At 37.8% G+C, this 20,059-nt stretch overlaps 1 protein-coding gene across 3 annotated transcripts in view; it reads left to right on the top strand.

Annotated features, from left to right (window-relative positions):
* The window catches only part of ARHGAP10 (Rho GTPase activating protein 10), a 311,913-nt gene that overhangs the window by 143,325 nt on the left and 148,529 nt on the right, over window positions 1-20,059 (top strand). For 2 of the 3 annotated variants that reach the window (XM_034661542.1, XM_034661541.1), the window contains exons 11-12: window positions 16,326-16,485; window positions 18,440-18,485. In XM_034661542.1, the coding sequence (XP_034517433.1) occupies window positions 16,326-16,485; window positions 18,440-18,485 (206 nt within the window). The remainder of the gene's footprint in view (window positions 1-16,325; window positions 16,486-18,439; window positions 18,486-20,059) is intronic. The other variant, XM_002916964.3, reaches the window with a different exon arrangement.

The following is a 20,059-nucleotide window of genomic DNA, read 5'->3' as shown; positions in this document are numbered from 1 at the left end:
AATTAAAAAATCAGAAAATAACTAGTATTGGTGAGGATGTGGAGAAATTGGAACTTTCTCATACACTGATGGTAGACATTTAAAAGGGTGTAGCTGTTTTGGGAAGCAGTTTTGTAGTTCTTCAAAAAGTTAAGCACAGGGGTGCCTGGCTGGCTCAGTCAGTGGAGTATGCGACTCTCGATCTCAGGGTTGTGAGTTTGACCCCCATGTTGGGTGTAGAGATTACTTAAAAATAAAATCTTAACTTTATGCTTAACTTTTTTTTATCATGTGATCCAGAAATTCTTCTTCTTCTTCTTTTTTTTTTTTTTTTTAAGATTTTATTTATTTATTTGACAGAGAAAGACAGCCAGCGAGAGAGGGAACACAAGCAGGGGGAGTGGGAGAGGAAGAAGCAGGCTCATAGCGGAGGAGCCTGATGTGGGGCTCGATTCCATAAAGCCGGGATCACGCCCTGAGCCGAAGGCAGACGCTTAACGACTGTGCCACCCAGGCGCCCCCAGAAATTCTTCTTCTAATTATATATGCAAGAGAAGTGAACACGAATGCATAAAAAATCTTGCATGTGTATGTCTATCACAGTGTTATTCATAATAGCCAAAATGTAGAAACAACTTAAATGTCTATCAGCTGATGAATGGGTAGATAAAATGTGCTATATTCATACAATGAAAGATGATTTGGCAATATAAAAAAATGAAGAACTAACGTGCTATGCTGTGGATGAACCTTGGAGACCACATGCTTAGGGAAATAAGTGAGTCACCAGAGACTACATACGGCATGATTATATTTATATGAAACATCCAGGACGGGCAGATCGTTACAGGCAGAGAGTAGATTAGTGGCTGTCTAAGGCTGGGAGTTTTGAGGGAAATGGACACTAACTGCTAATGGGTATGGAGTATTTTGGGGAGGTGATGAAAATGTTCTAAAATTGATTTTGGTGATAGTTATACAATTCTTTGAATATATTAAAAGCTGTTGAATTGTATATTCTAGGTAAATTTGATAGTGTGAATTATTTCAATAAGGCTTAAAAAAACACAGCTGCTAATAAGGACCATAAGTAAAATAAGGCTTTAAAAATGATATAAGCATTCAGTACTTCATGCCAGCCACCAGCCAGATAGCATGGGCTGTGAAATGATCACGTCACTCATTTCAGGTGGGAAAAGAGGATTTTGTGGGTTAGTTTCTCCCTGGCAAGCTGTAGCATGTCAGAAGATGCAGCTTTCTTCTCTAAAGGACGAAACACCATCTCCTTCCTCCTGCCCCAACAATTTTGTTATATAATGTGCTTTTAGCTTTCTTCGCATGCTTATCACATGCCTCATTGTGCTGTGACCCCCACACATTTGCTTGATAAATAATTACCATTGTGTGAGGTTCTCCCACACATCACATTCAGGCACTGCTTAAAGAAAATGCTTCCCATTTTGCTCTCATTAATCTGACATTTCAGATATTCTGTTTGGTTTGATTTTGCCCAATTCCTAGTATATTAGTCTTGAAGGATGGCAAGATACTTCTTACTTTTATAATTCACTCATTTATGTTTTCATGATGACAGTGGGTGGAGGCAATCGCTTAACTATTAAGTATACACCAGACTTTGTGTAGCAATTACGTGCATGGTACCGTCTGGTCTGGCCCTTGAAAAGTGAATTAAGAACATGTTGCTTTCAGAAGCCCATGCAGTTGGGCTGAATAATAATGTGTCTGTAGCACATTAGCAGTGGTAGGATTTGTAAGTATTTGATAGAGCATGTCATTCAGGCACCTAAACAATCATTGACTGTGTTTGGCACGAAGGATGCAAGAACAAGAAACTAAAAGGCCTGACCTTGAGAGATCTCACAGACTAAGAGTGTTTTCCGAGGTCTGAGGTGCTTAAGGAGCTGTGGAGCAACAGAAGTGGGGCGGGCTGGGAAAGCTTGCTAGAAAAATTGATTGTTAAATTGGATCTTGAAGATTGGGTAACAGTTTGGAAACTCAGAGGAAGGGTTGCCCAAGGCAGAAGGAATCCTAGGAAGTCTTGAGAAAACATAGAGATAATCCTTTAAGTCCCGTTCTCAACCGTGAGTGATTGTGTCTGGAGACATTGTGATGGTCACTGCTAACATCTAGTGCCTGGAGGCCAGCCCTGATGCTGCATGGCCAGCCTGAGACAGCCCTCTGCCAGCCACCTGTCATCTGGTTCAGTATATCCCTAGTGTGGCTGGGGAAAAGCCCTGCTTGAAAGCATTTGAGAAGACAACAACTCCAACACATTTGTGGAATTGAATGCAATCGTTCTGTTTTCTTACATGAATATATTTATGGGATGTATCTTTCAATTAAAAAAGTATAACAGCTTAATTGGTTATAGTTCAGGGGATGAATAAAGGGGAGGGATCTGTCAGGGCTGAGGCATCCTTCAAGAATTCTTAGATTCCAGTGTAGAGAGACAGGAAAGGAAGTCATTTTAAAAGAATTTAGGTAGAACTGGTAGAAACTGGATTACGTAGAATTAGAGATAGCATTTCTTGTATATAAACTTCTGTGTTTTTCACAGTCTGTAAGATTTTGCCTTAAAGATGGTAGTTGATAGTTGCATACTGAAAGACACATTTTATTTTTTTAAATTATTATTTAAATTCAGTCAATTAACATATAGTGTATTAGTAGTTTCAGGGGTAGAATTTGGTGATTCATCAGTTGCATTTAACACCCAGTGCTCATTACATAACATGCTCTCTCCTTAATGCCCCTCAGTTACCCTATCCCCCCACCCACCTCCCCTCCAGCAACCCTCAGTTTGTTTCCTGTGGTTAAGAGTACCTTATGGTTTTTCTCCTTCTCTGATTTCTTCTTTTTTATTTTTCCTTTCCTTCCTCTATGCTACTCTGTTTTGTTTCTTAAATTCAACATACGAGTGAAATTGTATGATAATTGTTGAAAGGCACGTTTTATATTGCTTCCAGTATTTAAATGGAAATCTAAATGGACATTAATATGAATTTATTCCTAAAATGCATGCTGAAGGACATTGGAATGTGGATCATAGAGTGCTTCTTAACTTCTGTGAATAAAATTGTAATGAACAATTGTGTAGAAGGGTTTTTGTGGACACATTTTCATTTCTCTTGGACAATTACCTTGGGGTGGGATTGCTGATGTGTGTGTACATATATATTTATGTATATTTGGTTTTTTTATGAAATTGACAGTTTTCTAGAGTAGTTTTATCCTCCTACCAGCAATATATGAGAGTTCCAGCTGCTCTACCCCCTTACAAGCCTTTGACTACGGCAGTCTTTTTCTTTTTAGCTAATTATGGTTAGTGATGTTGAATAATTTTTCATGTGCTTTTCAGCCATTTCTATTTCTTCTATTGTGAAGTGTCTGTTCAAATCTTTTGCTCATTTAAAAAATTATGTTGTTGGTCTTTTTGTTATTGGAGTGTAGGAATTATTTTAAGTATTCTGGAGACAAATCCTGCAACAGATATATTAGTTGTGAATGTTTAATCTGTGGCTTGCCTACTTATTTTCTTCACAGTATTTTTTGATGAGAAGAGCATCCTAAATTTGATAAAGTTGAATTTATCAATTATTTTTAAAGATTTTATTTTAGAGAGCGCACCACGAGTGGGGGTAGGGGCAGATGGGGAGGGAGAGGGAGAGAGAATCTGAAGCAGACTCAGTGCTGAATGTGGAGCCTGACTCTGGGCTTGATCTCACCACTGTGAGATCATGACCTGAGCTGAAACCAAGAGTCAGAGACTCAACTGACTGAGCCACCCAGGCGCCCCTGAATTTATCAGTTTTTATTTATTTATTTATTATTTTTTAAGATTTTATTTATTTATTTGACAGAGATATATCTGACACAGCCAGCGAGAGAGGGAACACAAGCAGGGGGAGTAGGAGAGGAAGAAGCAGGCTCATAGCGGAGGAGCCTGATGTGGGGCTCGATTCCATAACGCCGGGATCACGCCCTGAGCTGAAGGCAGACACTTAACTGCTGTGCCACCCAGGCGCCCCTATCAGTTTTTAAAAATTTTATTGATAGAGCTCTTTGCTCTAAGAAATCTTTATCCCATTGTTGTGAAGATATTTTCCCATGTTTTCTTACAAAAGTTTTATAATTAGTTTGTGACCTGTGAAGATTTTGGGGAGTGGGGTGGTGGGAGGTTGTATGATGTGATGTGTAGAGAGTGAGTGTTATTTATATTTTCTTACGTAGGTATCTAGTATTTCCAGCACCATTCATTGAAAAGGGCTTTCCTGCCATTGAACTGTTTTGGCATATTTGTCATAAATTATTTGGCTGCGTGTGTAGGTCTATTTCTAGGTTCCCTGTTTTGTTCCATTGATCTGTTTGTCCTTTTGCTGGTTTTACACCATCATTATTGTTACAGCTGTATAGTAAGTCTTGAAGTCAGATGCGATTCCTCTGTTCTTTTTCAAAATTGGTTGGCTATTGTAGATCCTTTACATTTCCACATAAATTTTACAATCAGCTTATTTCTACAAAAGCCTACAGTTCAATATCATTAATACAGAGTTTTAATACTTCCTGAGTAATTACCATTTATTTAGTCTTTAATTTCTTTCAGTAATGTTTTATAGTGTTCAATATAGGGCTTATGGACATCTTTCGTTAAATTTCCCTAAGTATTTTATGTTTCTAAATGTTATTTTTAAAGGTGTTATGTTTTACATTTCATTTTCCAATGTACTGTTAATATATAGAAATGCACTTGGTTTTGTGTCCTATGATATTGCTGAGTTGACTTATTCTTAAAATTTCCTTATGATACAATGGTATCATGTGTGAATAAAAACAGCTTTCTTTCAGATTGAATCTGTATGTCTTTTATTTCTTTACCTGTCTTATTGCAGTGCCAGGATGTCTAATGAAATGTTAAATAGTAGTGGCGATATTGGAAATCTTACTTTATTCCCAATCTTAGGGGAAAAGCATTTATTATTTCACTGTAAAGTATGATGTTAGCTGAAGATTGTTTGTAGATGCCTTTGACATGTTTAGGAAGCTTTTGTCTATTTCCAGTTTTAATGATGAATAGATATTGACTTTGACAGTGTTATCAAAATGTTCATTAAATATTTTTCTTGAACCTGTTAATGGGTGAATTGCATTGAATTTTCTAAGTTAAACTAACATTGCATTCCTGAGTTAACTTTACCTGGTCATGATGTATTAACCTCTTTATCTGTTGTTCTATTCATTTTGCTAATATTTGATTAAGGATACTTAAATTATGTTCATGTGAGAAATTGTGTGTTATGTTCTTTTTTTCTTATGTCTTTGTCTGATTTTGATATTAGGGTTATGGTGGCTTCAGAAAAGAGTTGGGAAGTTTTCCATTCTCCTTTGTTATTTGAAAATGTCTGTGTAATACTGGTATTATTTTTCCCTTAAGTGTTTCAAAGAACTCACCTGTGACATCTTCTTGGTCAGCATTTTCTTTGTGGGAAATTTAAAAATTACAGATAAAATTTAGTGAGTAAAGAGATACTCAGATTTTTCTCTTTGGTTTTCATAAATTGGGTTTTCAAAGAATTTATTTCTTTTAAGCTGTTGTCTCTTTTAGCATACCTTTCTTCATAATATCCATTTCTTACTGCTTCATATCTGTAGGATCTGTAGTGATACTTCATTCTTATCCCTGGGGAATTTTTGTTTCATTTTTTTTTTTTTTTGTGATGTCTAGCCTAGAGCTTTATCAGTTTTGTTAGTTTTTTTTTTTTCAGATAACCTATATTGTCCATTTTATATTTCATTGGTTTCTGCTTTTATTTTTATTATTTCATTTTACTTACTTTGGATTTAATTTGTTTTAATTATTTAAGATAGAAGTATTGATGCTCCATTTTACTTTTGAATGTAGACTTCTTTTTTGAAAGCGCTCACGCTGGGGGGAGGGGCAGAGGAAGAGGGAGAGAGAGAATCTTAGGCAGGCTCCACGCCCAGCAGGAGCCCCCATGTGGGGCTCAGTCTCACAACCCTGAAATTATGACCTGAGCTGAAACCAAGAGTTGGACACTTAACCAATTGAACCACCCAGGTGCCCCTGAATATAGACATTTAAACACATAATTTTCCTTATAAGGACTGCTTTAGTTTGCATCCTACAATTTTTTTCATCCTACAAATTTTTATGTATAGTGTTTTCATTGTAATTCAGTTGCAAATATCTTTTTTTAAATTTTTTTTTTTTTAATTTTTATTTTTTTATATGTGATTAGGACATGTGTTGAATTTTAACCCAGGTGTTATTTGGAAATACGTTTTAGAAGTTCCAAATGATTGGGGGTTTTTCTATGTGTACTATTATTATTTTTCTATTTTTTTTAATTATTATTTTCTGTTTTTCTTTTATACTCTTTTGGTCAGAGAACATACTCTATTTTATCAGTACTTGGAAGTTTATTAGACTTGTTTCACTGCCCCAAATGTAGTCTATTTAGTAAATGTTCCATGTGCACTTGAGAACAATGAGTTTTCTGCTGTTGTTGGGTGTAGTGTTCTCTAAATGTCAATTAGATCAAGTTAATGATAGTGTTGCTTGACTCCTATATTGTTTTGATTTTTAATATTCTGTAAGTTACTAAATTAAGGATGTTAAAATCTATGATTAGGACTTGCCTATTCCCCTTTAATTTTGCCAATTTTTGTTTCATGTATTGAATATTTGAGATTTGTGTGTGTGTGTCTGTGCATTTTTATGATTGTTAGGTCTTGTTGATGAAATGACTCTTTTATTGGGGTACCTGGGTAGCTCAGTCAGTTAAGCGTCTGCCCTAGGCTCAGGTCATGATCCCAGGGTCCTGGGATTGAACCCCGTGTTGGGCTCCCACTAAGTGGGGAGTCTGCTTCTCCCTCTGCCCCTCCTTCAGGCTCATGCTCTCTCTCTCTCTTAAAAAAAAAAAAAAGACCCTTTTATCATTATGAAATGTCTGTTCCCGTGAATAATCTTTATTTTGAAATCTACCTTGTTTGATATTAATGTAGCCTCACTAACTTACTTATGCTCAGAGTTTACTTGGCATATCTTTTTTTTTTTTAATCTTTTTCCTTTTACCTGTGTGCCTTTATGTTTAAACTTTTTTTTATAAATAGCATATTATTGAGTCCAGATTTTAAAGAATCTAGCCACTTAGTCTTTGCTTTTTAGTCAAGGTTTCAGTTAATTTATGTATAATATAATTACTGATTTGTATGGGTTTAAGTCTACCGTCTTGTGGTTTTTTTGTGGTGTGTGTGTGTGTGTGTGTCTGTGTGTGTGTGTGTTTTAAAGTATGCTCACAACCAGTGTGGAGCCCAATGTCGGGCTTAAACTCATAAGATCTGTGATCAAGATCTGAGCTGAGATAAAAAGTCAGACTTAATCAGTTGAGCCACCTACGCACCCCTTGGTTTTGTTTTCTGTTTGTCTTATTTGTTCTTTGTTCTTCTGCTCTTACTTTGCTTTCTTTTTAGTGAATTGAGTGTTTTAGTATTCCATTTTCTATTTTTAGTTATGCCTCTATGTATATAAATTTTTAATTCTATGTACACTATGAACCCAATATACATTACTATTTTTGCTTTATGAAATCAATAATTAGTAATTTTTTAAAGAAATTTAATGTTTTATTTATGTATGGGTTTTCTTGTCTTTTTTTTTAAATATCAATATATTTATCCATTTTGATTTTCTTCATTTTTTCCTGCAGAACTGAGTTTCTGTCTTATGCCATTTCCCTTAAATTCCTTAGGCTAATTTAATCTGAGCATTTCATGTAATGCAAGTCTGCCGGAAAGAATTCTTTCATGTTTCATCTGTCTGAAAATGTCTTTATTTTGCCTTCATTTTTGATAGATGTAGATTTCCAGATTAATAGCTTCCCCCCCATAGCACTTCAAAGAAATTATTATATTTTCTTTAGGCCTCCTCCCCCCTTTTTTTAATCTTGATAAGTCATCCATTTTTCTTATTATTACCCTGTATGTCATCTTTTTCTTTTGCTCCTCTTAAGAATTTTTTTTTTTTAATAATATGCATAGGTGTGGCTTTCTTTGTTTTATCTTGCTTTGGGTTCATTGAAGTTCTTGGATATGTGGGTTGCTATTTCATAGCAAGTTTAGAAAATCTAAGTCATTATTTCTTCAAATACTTCTTCTGCCCCATTTTCTCTTTCTTCATTTTCTGGGATTCTAGTTATATTATCTCTGACCATTTGGCATTTGTTTTGGTTGTACCTGCAGGATTTTAATTTATGGAAGTGACTGAGCGATGACGTGGACAGACTAATGGCATGGGAAGACTGTTTAGTAATTAGAATTTCCAAGAGAAGAGGGCAGGCCAGGCCGCATAGGACCACATGGAGGAATGCCAGTTTTGGTCAGGAGTAAGGAAGGAGTGAGAGAAAATCCTAGGCCAATTTTTATTGGGGTTTCCACAGAAAAGGCAAGGCAGAGAAGGGGAAGCAATTTAGCATTGCCTAGTTTGAATAAAACTGGTGGGCTCTTTCCACTAGGGGTGGTTTTCCTGTGGTAACTTAGAGCAAATAGTGCCTCCCTGAGTGAAAGTTAGATAACGGAGATGGTTGCAGATGCAGACTCCGGATTGGTTGGTTTGCATATGAAAGGTGCCCTCCTGAATTCTTCATCACTGTTCTTTTATTTTCCATTTCTTGCATTTCCATTTGTCTCTTTTTAATAGTTTTCATTTCTTTGCTGAAATTCCCATCAGTTGATGCATGTTGGCCACTTTTTATACTGGATCCTTTTTTTTTTTAAAGATTTTATTTATTTATTTGACAGAGAGAGAGACAGCCAGCGAGAGAGGGAACACAAGCAGGGGGAGTGAGAGAGGAAGAAGCAGGCTCATAGCAGAGGAGCCTGATGTGGGGCTCGATCCCAGAACGCCGGGACCACTCCCTGAGCCGAAGGCAGACGCTCAACCGCTGTGCCACCCAGGCGCCCCTATACTGGATCCTTTAACATACATATAGTTGTTCATAGGTTCTGATTTTTTTCTTCCTCTAATATCTGGGCTCTTTCTGAGTCTGGTTCTCCTAACCGCTTTGTCTCTTTATGTTGGGTTACATTTTCTTCTTTGTATGCCTCATAATTTTTTGGTTGAAAGCCACATATTGTAAGAGAGCAGTGGAAAGAAAGTAAGTAATATTTATAGTTGGGAGAGGGTTTGCCCTTTTTTCCGTGGGGCTGCTAATGTGTAGGGCTGTCCCTTTAGTTGGCAGTTGAACTGAGAATCTATATTGTTGTTATTTATATTCCATTTATCAAGGGTCCATGTGATTTGAGAACACCATCAGAACCTCCTCTGGAGGTTCTCCTGCTCTGCTCCTCATACTTAGCATGCACACCTCGGGGGCTGGGGGTGGAGGTCTCAGCCCTCCTCTCACTTTTCCTCCTGAGCACTTGGTGAAGTCCTATGGGAGGGAGTTGGAGGATGGGTTCAGACTCTCTTGTGTCTCCATTTTGTAGGGATTTGAAACCATCACACCCACCCACACTCTGCCTTTAAAACTTCAGTTCTACTGTTGTCCTGCTCTCTCATGTCTTCCTCTTTGTCCTGCTGCTTCTCAAAGGATCAGAGTAGCTGTGTGTACATGTGTGTGTGTTTTCTCTTTAAGAAAGGGCTTGTTGCTGTCTTCATTTTAGTTCATTGGGGGTTTTTTGTTTGTTTTGTTTTGTTTTTGCATCTTCAGTTCTCCAATCTTTATTTAAACACTATGATTTTATAGGTTCTCCATGCTGTTGTTGTTAGGGTAGAACTATGTTTCCTTACAACATCCTGCGTTCTGAAGTAGCAGTTCGCTAATGATTAATGGTTTGAATTCACTTTTATTAGAGGAAATAATCATACTTCTGACTATATCATTGCTTACTTGCTCTATTTGAAAGATTTTTTTTTTTTTTTTTTGGTGGACAGAAGAAAGAAGCTATTATAAAGTCTTTACTCTTCATAAAATCGTGCACCTTGCTTTGGTCATTTCTGATAATAGATTCATAGGTTTGTATTTAAATTTTTCCCCCCAGGAATCCTTATGTGAAAAACTGAACATGACAGCTACGTTTCTATAACTTTAGAACGTGCTTGGTTTGGCTTTGGCACTTTCCCCTTCTCATAGTAAAATTTAGTGCTGGACTGACAACATCCTTGTTTGGTTTTTTTCTTTTCCTTTTCAACATTCCTCTTAGAAAAACATTAGCATATTCCTAATTGTTAACCATTGTAAGTTTTGTTAGCTGCTTCTTAGTTTTTTCTTTTAACTTCTCTATTTTCAATATCTCATTAATTGGCATCTCATAAATGTGAATGTTTCTGTTTTTTATATTTTCTTAATTTACAGGCTCATTGATCTATCGTGTAGAATATAAGGAAAACACATGTCTTCCACACGCTTTGATTGAACTATAAAAAATGCAGTTGAAAGAGAATTAATAGATACGTGGTCAAATGTAGAATACAGATAGTAGCTCTCTAGACTGCTTCTCATGTGTGGGCCTCGGGAGTGCTTAATAGGGCATAATAGTGCGTATTTTCTTAATGAGTGAAGGAAAAAAGATGAATTGCTGATTGAAGAACAAAAACTTGCTTAACCTAAGTATTTTCCTTCAGGTTTCAATTCTTTACCTTGTGCTCTACAGACAACAGTTATGGTTTTAACAAAAGAAAGATAGACTATGTGGGCCATTTGCTCTCTTTTTCCCTGGCCGTTTTTTCTTTATGAAGTTCATACTGTTGCCTTTGTATTTGCTAAGAATTAATTTTGCTTGCTGTGCATGGTAAATTACTCAGAGCTTAGCACAATGCCTGGCACGTATTAGGTCCTCAGATGTTAGTTTGGTTGAAATGAATTTTCAGTTGAAGAAGAGAATGTTGTGTCCTCCGTGGACCAACATAGTGCATGGTAACAGTATGGGCTCCAAGTACGAAAAATGAGAACTTTGTCAATTCTAGTTCCAGCTCCAATGGAGTCACTAATGTTACCATAGCTTTTCCATGGAATGAAGAAGATGTAACTGTGAATAATCTACCACAGTATAAAATTTTCTGTTCTTTGCTATCCATATATCCACTATGTCATTTTAATATCCATTCAGTTTCATGAGTAAAACATGTCTTTGTTTCAAAAACTAAAGAATTTTATGGCTTGGTTTAACAGTGTGATGCTGTTAATACTGTAGTTTAAAATGTGTCCAGTGCTTCCTGAAGTCTCATGTTTGCAAAATGATTTCCTAGCAATTGATTATTAAAAAAAGAAACTTGAGAAATTAAAAATATTTAAAACATGTCTTAATGCTGTGTTTTTTTTACTTTTCCTGTACTAATGTTTTAGAGGTGGGGGCTGAGCAAATGGGGGATGAATGAGAGCCATCTCTGTCATCTCTGTGATAGGATAGGAACCCACCTTTATGTAGTATTAGTGACCGATCCCTGTCTGTAATGTTACAAGTGTGACATGTTCTGAAAATGTGTACTGTGATGAATTAATTCTCAAAAGGGGAATTGTTTTGATTTACCAAGCTATTATTTGTCAAAATGCAAACAGAAATAGAGTCCTTTCCTTGTAGGTGATACATTTCTATTTAATCTCTCATGTTTCAATAAGCTAGTTCGTTCTCTGCTGTATTCCATAAAGGGCTAGGGGGCTCAAGTCTGAGTCATTGTGCTCAGAGACAAGGCATATAATAATACTTCAGGTTTTATGCCCCATTGAGGTTTAATCCAGAAGTACTCTGGCTATTTCATCGGAAGCCTGACAATTGTCCCCCTCCCCCGCACTGTGCTATCTGTAATTCTAGTTCATAACTCTTTAGACTCTTCATCATTCAACACTTTTTTCTTGTGTTTCAAGTTACCAGAACCAGTCATTGTTTCTCTTATCCAACATCTCTATTTGCCGCTCTATATGAATATCCAACCATCTACATGTGGTAAATATTATTTCCCCTCACACATCCATGGAGAACCTGAGGGGGAAACAAAAAAAGGAACTAGAAAGCGCAGGAATCTCATTAGGCTCAGTGTCTGATTTTTTGAGTGTAAGAGTATTAAGTCCTTATTTGCTGCAATTGTTTTTGGCTTTCATGGAATCCCTTTAGTAGTTATTGATGGAACATTGTAAATGACCTGTCTTCACTGTTAATTTTCTGTTGTTGCCTGTCGCATGGAGAAGCAACCTCCTATTTCCAAGTTCCTGCGTTTTTTCCTTTATTTGTGCCCTTCCATTGCATCCCCTCATTCTGCTAACAGGTCTCTGCAGCCAGTTCTTGTCTGTCTTCAGTCCATTTCCACCCAGCAGCCGTGTTCATGTACACCTTTAATTGTGTTATTCCCCTACTAAAAAACCTTCGGTGACATTTAGGATAAATCAAAGCCTTTGCACAGCCAAGGAGCCCTTTGTGACCGGACCCCCAGTCTGCTTCTGTAGCTTTCCATTGTGTTCCTCTCTAGCTGGGTGGGAGGACAGTGGATGAGGCTGGTCCAGCTCCTCCAAGGTGTGTTCCTTTTCTTCTGTGTGCCTTCTTGGCTTAGGGGATAACCCTGGCCCTGGTGCCCTGACATGGCCCATGTATCCTTAAGGCCTTAGGTTAAATGGCCCTTTCCCAAGGAAGCCAAATGTTCAGGACTAGGTAAGATCTTTCTCTTTCTTAACTCCCCATAGCACCTTGAATGCGGAAATTTCCTCTGAGACTAGCAGCCAAATTAGCCACAGTCAAGTCTTCTTGACAACAATTGAACATAGTTGAAGTTGAATGCTTTTGTATTTGGGCATACATCTTATGATGTCGTTTTTTACACACTCTTTTTCTCCTAGGTAGCTGGCTTTTTGTAGGACTCCATACAATTGTAATTAATAGATTATTTGTAGTATTTTTTTTTACCTTCTTCTTTTTCTTGGTAGACAATAAGCCCTTTGTGGGTGGGATACCCAGCTCAGTGCCTAGCCCATGATATGGTATTCAATAAATAATTCCCGGCCCCTTGGCACAGGATCTAATGCATAGTAAGCACTCCCTCCATGTTTATTGAACTGAATGTAAACTTGGTTTGTCTTCCTGTGATAGCAGTTGACTTGTTTGGCCTTTGGTCCATTTTCTCTGCTCATTTTGCCATTTCTGATGCTCATTTTCCCCTCCTTCCCTTCCTCCCTCCCTTTCTAAGATTTTATTTATTTATTTGACAGAGAGCACAAGCAAGGGGAATGGCATGCAGAGGGAGGGGGAAAGCAGGCTCTGCACAGAGCAGGGAGCCCGATGTGGGTCTCGATTCCAGGACCCCGAGAAGCTCCATCCGTGGACCCTGAGATCATGACCTGAGTGGAACGCAGATGCTTAGCCGACTGAGCCCCCCAGGCGCCCCAAAGCTGTCAGCTTTCTATTATGTATTTGCTACCACATCTTATTTTCCGTTTTATACTTTTGTTACTTAATTACATACTAAAGGTTTAAATACATCTATGTTTTAGAGAGGTGTCTAGATATTTTTCCTTCTTGACAAGAACGGAGCATTCTTGCAGACGTGAGACCCCCATATGTAAATATTATTTTATCACTTAAAGAATGTAAAGAAAAACATTCCTGCCATCTGAAGTTTTCCCTCACAATTTTAATTAACTCCCTTGAGCCCAGTGTGGGTTACTAAGAATAAGGGCCAAAATCTTCACGTCCCAGTCAAGGAACTTCTTGAAACAGACTGGTTGTCTGGGCATCTTGCCTTGATTCTTGCTCCAAAAAGATGCTGTGTATAGTAGAGCGGGAGGAGGTGGGACCTTGGGTCTGTACTGTGTGGTGCCAAGGTGATGGAAGAGTGGAACCGAGACAAAAAAGTGTCGGGTAGACAGTTAAGAGTCATTTTGCTGTTTAGGGGTGGGGATTATTGGTGATTTTCTTTTTTCTTTTCTTTTTTTTTCCCCCTCTATAAATTTCAGTATGGAGAAAATGGTTGTAGGCAAGAGCCTATCAATTGTAGTCATAGTTACTTTGTAGTGAACCTTAAGCAAACAACTTCTCTTGTGCTTTATAAGGATCTCGTGGGGAGAAAGCATAATGCCTGTGTGCGTGAGTGGTGGGAGCACTACTTACTCACATTTGGCTCGTTGCTTTTGGAGGACTTTTTACTTTACAGTACTTTAGAAAAATTGCAGTGATTATTGGATTATAGTTGATTATTACTGCTTGCTTTACTTGAAAAAGATTATCCATTAGTTAAAAATGAATTGAAATACTACCGCAGGAGTGATAACTTTAAAAAGTATATTCCGTATCCAACAGGAATTAATATTTACTCTTTGTTTCAACCATCTACTTTCATTTCTAGTTTTCTGTGTTTTGCTTTTTAATTCTTTGCCAGAAAAGTTCTTTTCGAATACTAATGTATAATATTTGAATCAAATATTCAAAATTTGTTTCATTTGAGATACCGCCCCCGGGTGAAGAGGCATCATTAATGGCTTTTCTACCTAGTTATTTCTTCCTGGTATAAAGAGTTTTTCTAGCTGAATCTCCGAGTGTCTGAATAAACTGAACTGAGAAAGATTATTTGGCCCAGAGGACCAACACAGGGCTCTAAGAAAATATGAAGGAAACACCAAATGGTGAACAGTCTGCCTTCTTAACATAGAATTGGGATGGGATGAAATGATTTTCTGGTTTTACACTCTGTCTGTGCCTGGGTAACAAGAAGAATGTATCTCTTTTATAAATAAAAATTTAGTTATCACTAGCACCTCACACCCATTAAGATGGCTGCTTAAAAAAAAAAAAAGAATAATATAACAAGTGTTGGTGCGGCTGTGGAGAAATCGAAGCCTTGTGCACCGTCGGTGGGAATGCACAGCACGCAGCTCCTGTGGAAAAGGTGTGGCAGTTCCTGGAAAAATTAAAAATAGAATTACCATTGACCCATTGGGTGGCAAAATTATTTCTCCCTGCTCACACAGCACTTCTGTACTCCAAATATGTGGGTTTTTCCATAACCAGCAAGTCTCCAGTTCTCTGCAGAGACTGAGTGTTCTACAGTTTAACCGGATTTTGGCACTACCTCAAGTTAGTGAAGACACTTCAGATTAAGGACTCGCTCCCACGAGACTGCCCCCACCACCTCAGATGCCCATCGCAAGTTCAGGTTGTCACCTGTGCTTTTAGCTACAAATTGGGGGTTCCCATGATCTTCTTGTTGGGTTTGATAATTTGCTAGAACAGCTTATACAACTCAGGGACACTGTTTACTTACTGTTGCCAATTTATGACAAAGGCTATTTTAATTGAAATAAATGAATAGCCAGTGAGGAGATATAGAGGGCAAGGTATAGGGAAAATGGCTTGGAGCCTCCATGTCCTCTCTGGACATGCTACCCTCCTAGCGCCTCCGTTTTCACCAACCTGAAAGCTCCCTGATACCTAGGGTATTTTATAGAATCTTCAGTGCTTAAGAATGATTGATTGACTCACTGGCCATTGGTAATTGAACTCAGTCTCCAGTCCCTTCTCCTCCTGGAAAGGGCGTGGGGGTGTGTGTGGCGGAGAGGTCCAATCTCCTAGTCTCACATTTCCCCTGGCAACTAGTGCCCATCCTGAGGCTGTCCAGGAGCTACCAGCCCTATTATCTCATTAGTATATAAAATAACATTTATTTTGGAGATTCCAAAGGTATTAGGAACTTTACGCCAGGAAACGGGGTCAGAGACCAAATGTGTTATTTCTTATTATGCAGTAATTCCACTTCTGGTTAGATCCCTAAAAGAACTGAAAGCCAGGTGTTGAGACATTTGTACACCTGTGTTAATAACAGCATTGTTTAGAGTAGCCAAAAGGTAGAAGCAACCCAGGTGTCCATGGACAAACGAGTGGATAAGCAAAATGCAGTGCATATGCACAATGGAATATTATTCAGCCTTAAAAAGAAAGGAAATTCTGACACATGGTACAACATGGACGAATATGGAGGATATTATGACAAGTGAAACAAGCAAGTTACAAAAAGAAGAAAAAAAAGACCTGATTCCACTTATAAGAGTTACCTAGGAGTAATCCAATTCATAGAAACAGAAGGTAGGAGGGGAGGGTGTCTGGGGCTGGGCAGGAAGGGACTGGGGGTGGGGGTGGGGGTGGGGGCATGGTTTCACGGGTACAGAGTTTTAATTTTACAAGATGAAGCGTTCTGGGGATTGGTTGCCTGATAATGTGAACATACTCAACACAGCCACACTGTTCATTTAAAGGTGGTTAAGATGGTACATCGTATGTTATGTGTCTTTTGTCCCAATGAAAAATCAACCCCCACTTCTTCCCCACAGTAAAACAGTTGGAAAGTGGAAAAGCAGATTTGTTTTACCAGCCAAGGGCTCACCTGCTGCATTCCTGGTGTCTTCCAGGCCTGGCGCTGCTCTGACCATGCAGGCGTTCTCCGAAGAGGAACGGAAGCAGTGGTTGGAAGCTCTGGGTGGAAAAGAAGCTGTAAGAATCCTCACTGGTTGAGCTGTAGTTCACATCCTTCAGTGTTGACTCGTATTCCTTTTTATGTGATTTTTGCTTTATAGTGTTTAAAAAAAGTTCCCTGCTGACATTGGCGTTTCGGTTCCTCTTGGAGGTGTTCCGCATTCCCAGTAATTCGGCTGGAGGTAGCAGCTGCACCCAGAAGACCTGTGTGTCCTTAGTTTTTATTCTTGATTTTTCTTGACTTTGCCACTCAGCTTTGCTCTGCTTGAGGAAGTCATCGAAATGCTCAGTTTTCCCTTTCCTACCCGTCAGTTCCTCCGGTGAGGAGCATCGTAAATGCTTGCAGTTCATTCTGATCTCAGTGGAGATGGAACAGTAAATACGAGGCAGTGCAGGCAGGATTATAAGTGCCTGCCGTAGTCATTTTGCTTGATTTAACAGTTTATGGTTCAGGCTAATGGGTTATGGTATGCAATATCAGGTAGCCTTAGTGAATGGGCCTGGATGATGGATGTGAGGAGTCAGTTAAAGGTAGCAGTATACATCCAGAGGTGCACGGACTCAGTCTGTTTGCGACTCGATTCAGGCACTGCTTTCATTTTAGTGGACTGGTGGCTTCGGGAATTGGGAATTTGGCAGATCACATATTGAACTGGGGACTTAGGATAATTATAGAAAACACCATAGAACCGATTTAGATAAACTCTGCCGAAAGTATTGCGACTCTCAGTAAGCTGCCGGTGCAGGTACCAGGTGGGCTTAGCTGGAAAGCATTTGTCATCTTAGCAGGGTTTAAAAAAAAGGGAAAGAGAGTGGCTTCCAAGTGAAAGAGGGGTCATATAGAGTAGAAGGAGAGGTGTCAGAATAGAGTTGTGAAACTGGTGAAAGGTAATGTTATCTGATGGTCAAAGAGAGCAGGTCGGTGGAAGTGTAGAATATGGGGGCCGGAGAGCTGGGCCATGGTGTGTCTGACAGTCCTGATTCAGTGTTTGGAAAATGAAAACCCAAAGTGTACGTGTTAAAAATAGATGCTATAAGGAGAGTGTATCATGCTTGGGAAAACGAAAAAGTAGTAATCAGATTTGTGTATTATTTTATTGTGTTTGAACTACATTTAGCCTCCATAGTTTTATTTCTGTCTATTCTTAATTTGCCCTTGAAATTTTTAGCTGGAAATCAAGAGTATTTACAATATTTATGGTTACTGAGATCCAAAACACATTATACTAGTCCTCTCTAGTAAACGCAATGCAGTGACTAGGACTTCTCTACCCTGAGATTCAGGAAGTGTTTTGGAAAGGGAGTTGCATAGCGAAAAGATCACATGACTATGTCTTTGAGAAAGAAATCTGTTGTCAGGGGCATTGTAACCTTGAAGACATATATAACCACTCCTTTACAACAAAGAACCAAGTAATTAATTTGACATACACTAAGGCAAATCTGCAGAGAGAAAATATTTAGCTATGTATTTATGTGAGGACACTTAAGGTTGTGTGTTTTTTCTCAGGTGCTATATATGCCTTGCAAATAATGGGTCGGTGCTGAAGTCCTGGAATTATCACCTAGCTGTTTCACATGTAGTTATTTAAATTATGAGTAAGAATCCTCTCTTTCTTAAGTAAATACCAGATTTTAGAAATAGTGGTGAAAAAAATGAGCATCTTATTGCTTAGAAATGCAGCAATTACTTTGTCATTCTATACTTATAAGGCTGAGCATTTCAAATTTATGATGAATTCCTTAAGAATCATAGCTCCTTCATGTTATTTTTGCTGCTGTGGCATACCTCTCTGTAAGAGACAAAGTAGACTCAGAGATGCCCCTTATTGTTACTTATCTTAGTACTTGAGTAATTAGTATATAATTAACCAATATCAATGTATTTTTTTGCATAGTCCTAGGCATGCCTACTTGAATCCTTTATATTGATGTGTTAAAAATATTGTTTTCCCTTTTTCTCTTTTACTAGCTGTTACATAGTTTTAATAGAGCCATCATCCCAAGACCAGAAGGAAGTAAGTGTTAAATTCATAAAAAGGACTGTTTGTTCCCTTCTTCATGAATTAGTTTGTTTCCATTACAATGTCAAATCGTTGCTGGGTGCTCTGGACCCTCTCTAAGCTAGTCCTCCAAATAATATATATATTCTCTTTTACCCACTGGGCACCAACCCAGATTTTCCTGGGCTGCTGTCATTCTCACTGATCTTTTCCATCTCTGAGCTTTNGCTTTTTTTTTTTTTTTTTTTTGTCTTTCTCTATAATTACTTTCTCTACAAAACCCAAAATGCTTCCTCCACAACTTACTTTAATATTTATTCTCATAGCCATAAATAAACACGTAAGAGTTTCAGGGAGGAGTCTTTCAGTTTCCTGAATTGTAAACTCCTGTGGGTAAGAGCTGTTTATCAGGTCCCCCGTTTGCAACCCCCTTACCCTGACCCTTGATATATATATTTTTTATATCCTTGAAGTCTGCGTATGGACTATATGAGTAGCAAATCATTGCACTTTAGAAAATAACAACAATCAAACATATTCATATATTCTAGGACATCGATCTTCACATGCATTTTTTGGACTTGAGGAACATACAGCCTAGCTCTGTAATCTTGATTTTTACTGAGCTAAAGCAAAAATGTGATCAGAATTGTTGGATTCTTTGTAAATTTACTTTTGATATCTTTGGAGAAATTAAGGCTACATTTATCAAATGTGTATAGTTTGGAAATTTTATGTTCTCTAACACACGACTCAAAATTATCATGATGTGTGTTTCATTTGAGCCAGTGCTTGAGTAAAAGACATCTCTAGCCTGCCATTGAAAAATGCCAGTTGTAAACCTACTTGAAGTGCTTTTTTACCCTCTTCCTATCCCTCCCTCCTCCTCCTCCCTTCCTTTCTGTCTTTCTCCTCTTTCCTCCTCCCACTCCTTTTCTCTTTCTCTCCTTCATTTTCTTATTTTTTACAGAGAAATAAAAGCGTGCCACTTTTTTTGAAAAATAGTTTTGCTAAACATTTTATAAAATGTGGTGAATAGTGGATCCTTAAACAGTAAACCGCTGCCCGATTTTCCTCCGTAAAGTTCTCTTCCAGCTTAGCATTAAACCTGCACAGTTTATATTCATGGATTGTTCATACTGTCCCCTCTGAGAGACAGGTGTTAATATTAGTGTTCCCTCGTTCTAAATACAGACTCAAGTATTCACTTCTCCTGATTTCATTTTTGAAACAAGAATCATCTTTTATTAGGACACTCAAATGTGGCAGCCTAATGTACCAGCCTTAGAAAAAAGAGGAAATTTTTGAAATAATCATTTCTGTTACATGAATCATTTGTTTTAAATTCATTATGAAAATAATAAAATATTAAACACTTAAAGCATGGTATGAAATGTGAAGTTCTTTTCCAAGCTCATGGCCCAAATAATACTTTTTTTCCCCCCAAATAATACTTTTAGAAGTGTTTAAAAAAACTTTTTTAAAGATCTTGTTTATTTAAGGGAGAGAGAGCACGAGCGGGGGGCAAAAAAAAAAAAAAAAAAAAAAAAAAAAAAAAAAAAAAAAAAAAAAAAAAAAAAAAAAAAAAA

This window comes from Ailuropoda melanoleuca, chromosome 5, assembly GCF_002007445.2.
Source record: "Ailuropoda melanoleuca isolate Jingjing chromosome 5, ASM200744v2, whole genome shotgun sequence".
Classification (NCBI taxonomy): domain Eukaryota; kingdom Metazoa; phylum Chordata; class Mammalia; order Carnivora; family Ursidae; genus Ailuropoda; species Ailuropoda melanoleuca.
The sequence above is the reverse complement of the archived record's forward strand: the minus strand, read 5'-3'. Positions and strand labels throughout refer to the sequence as shown.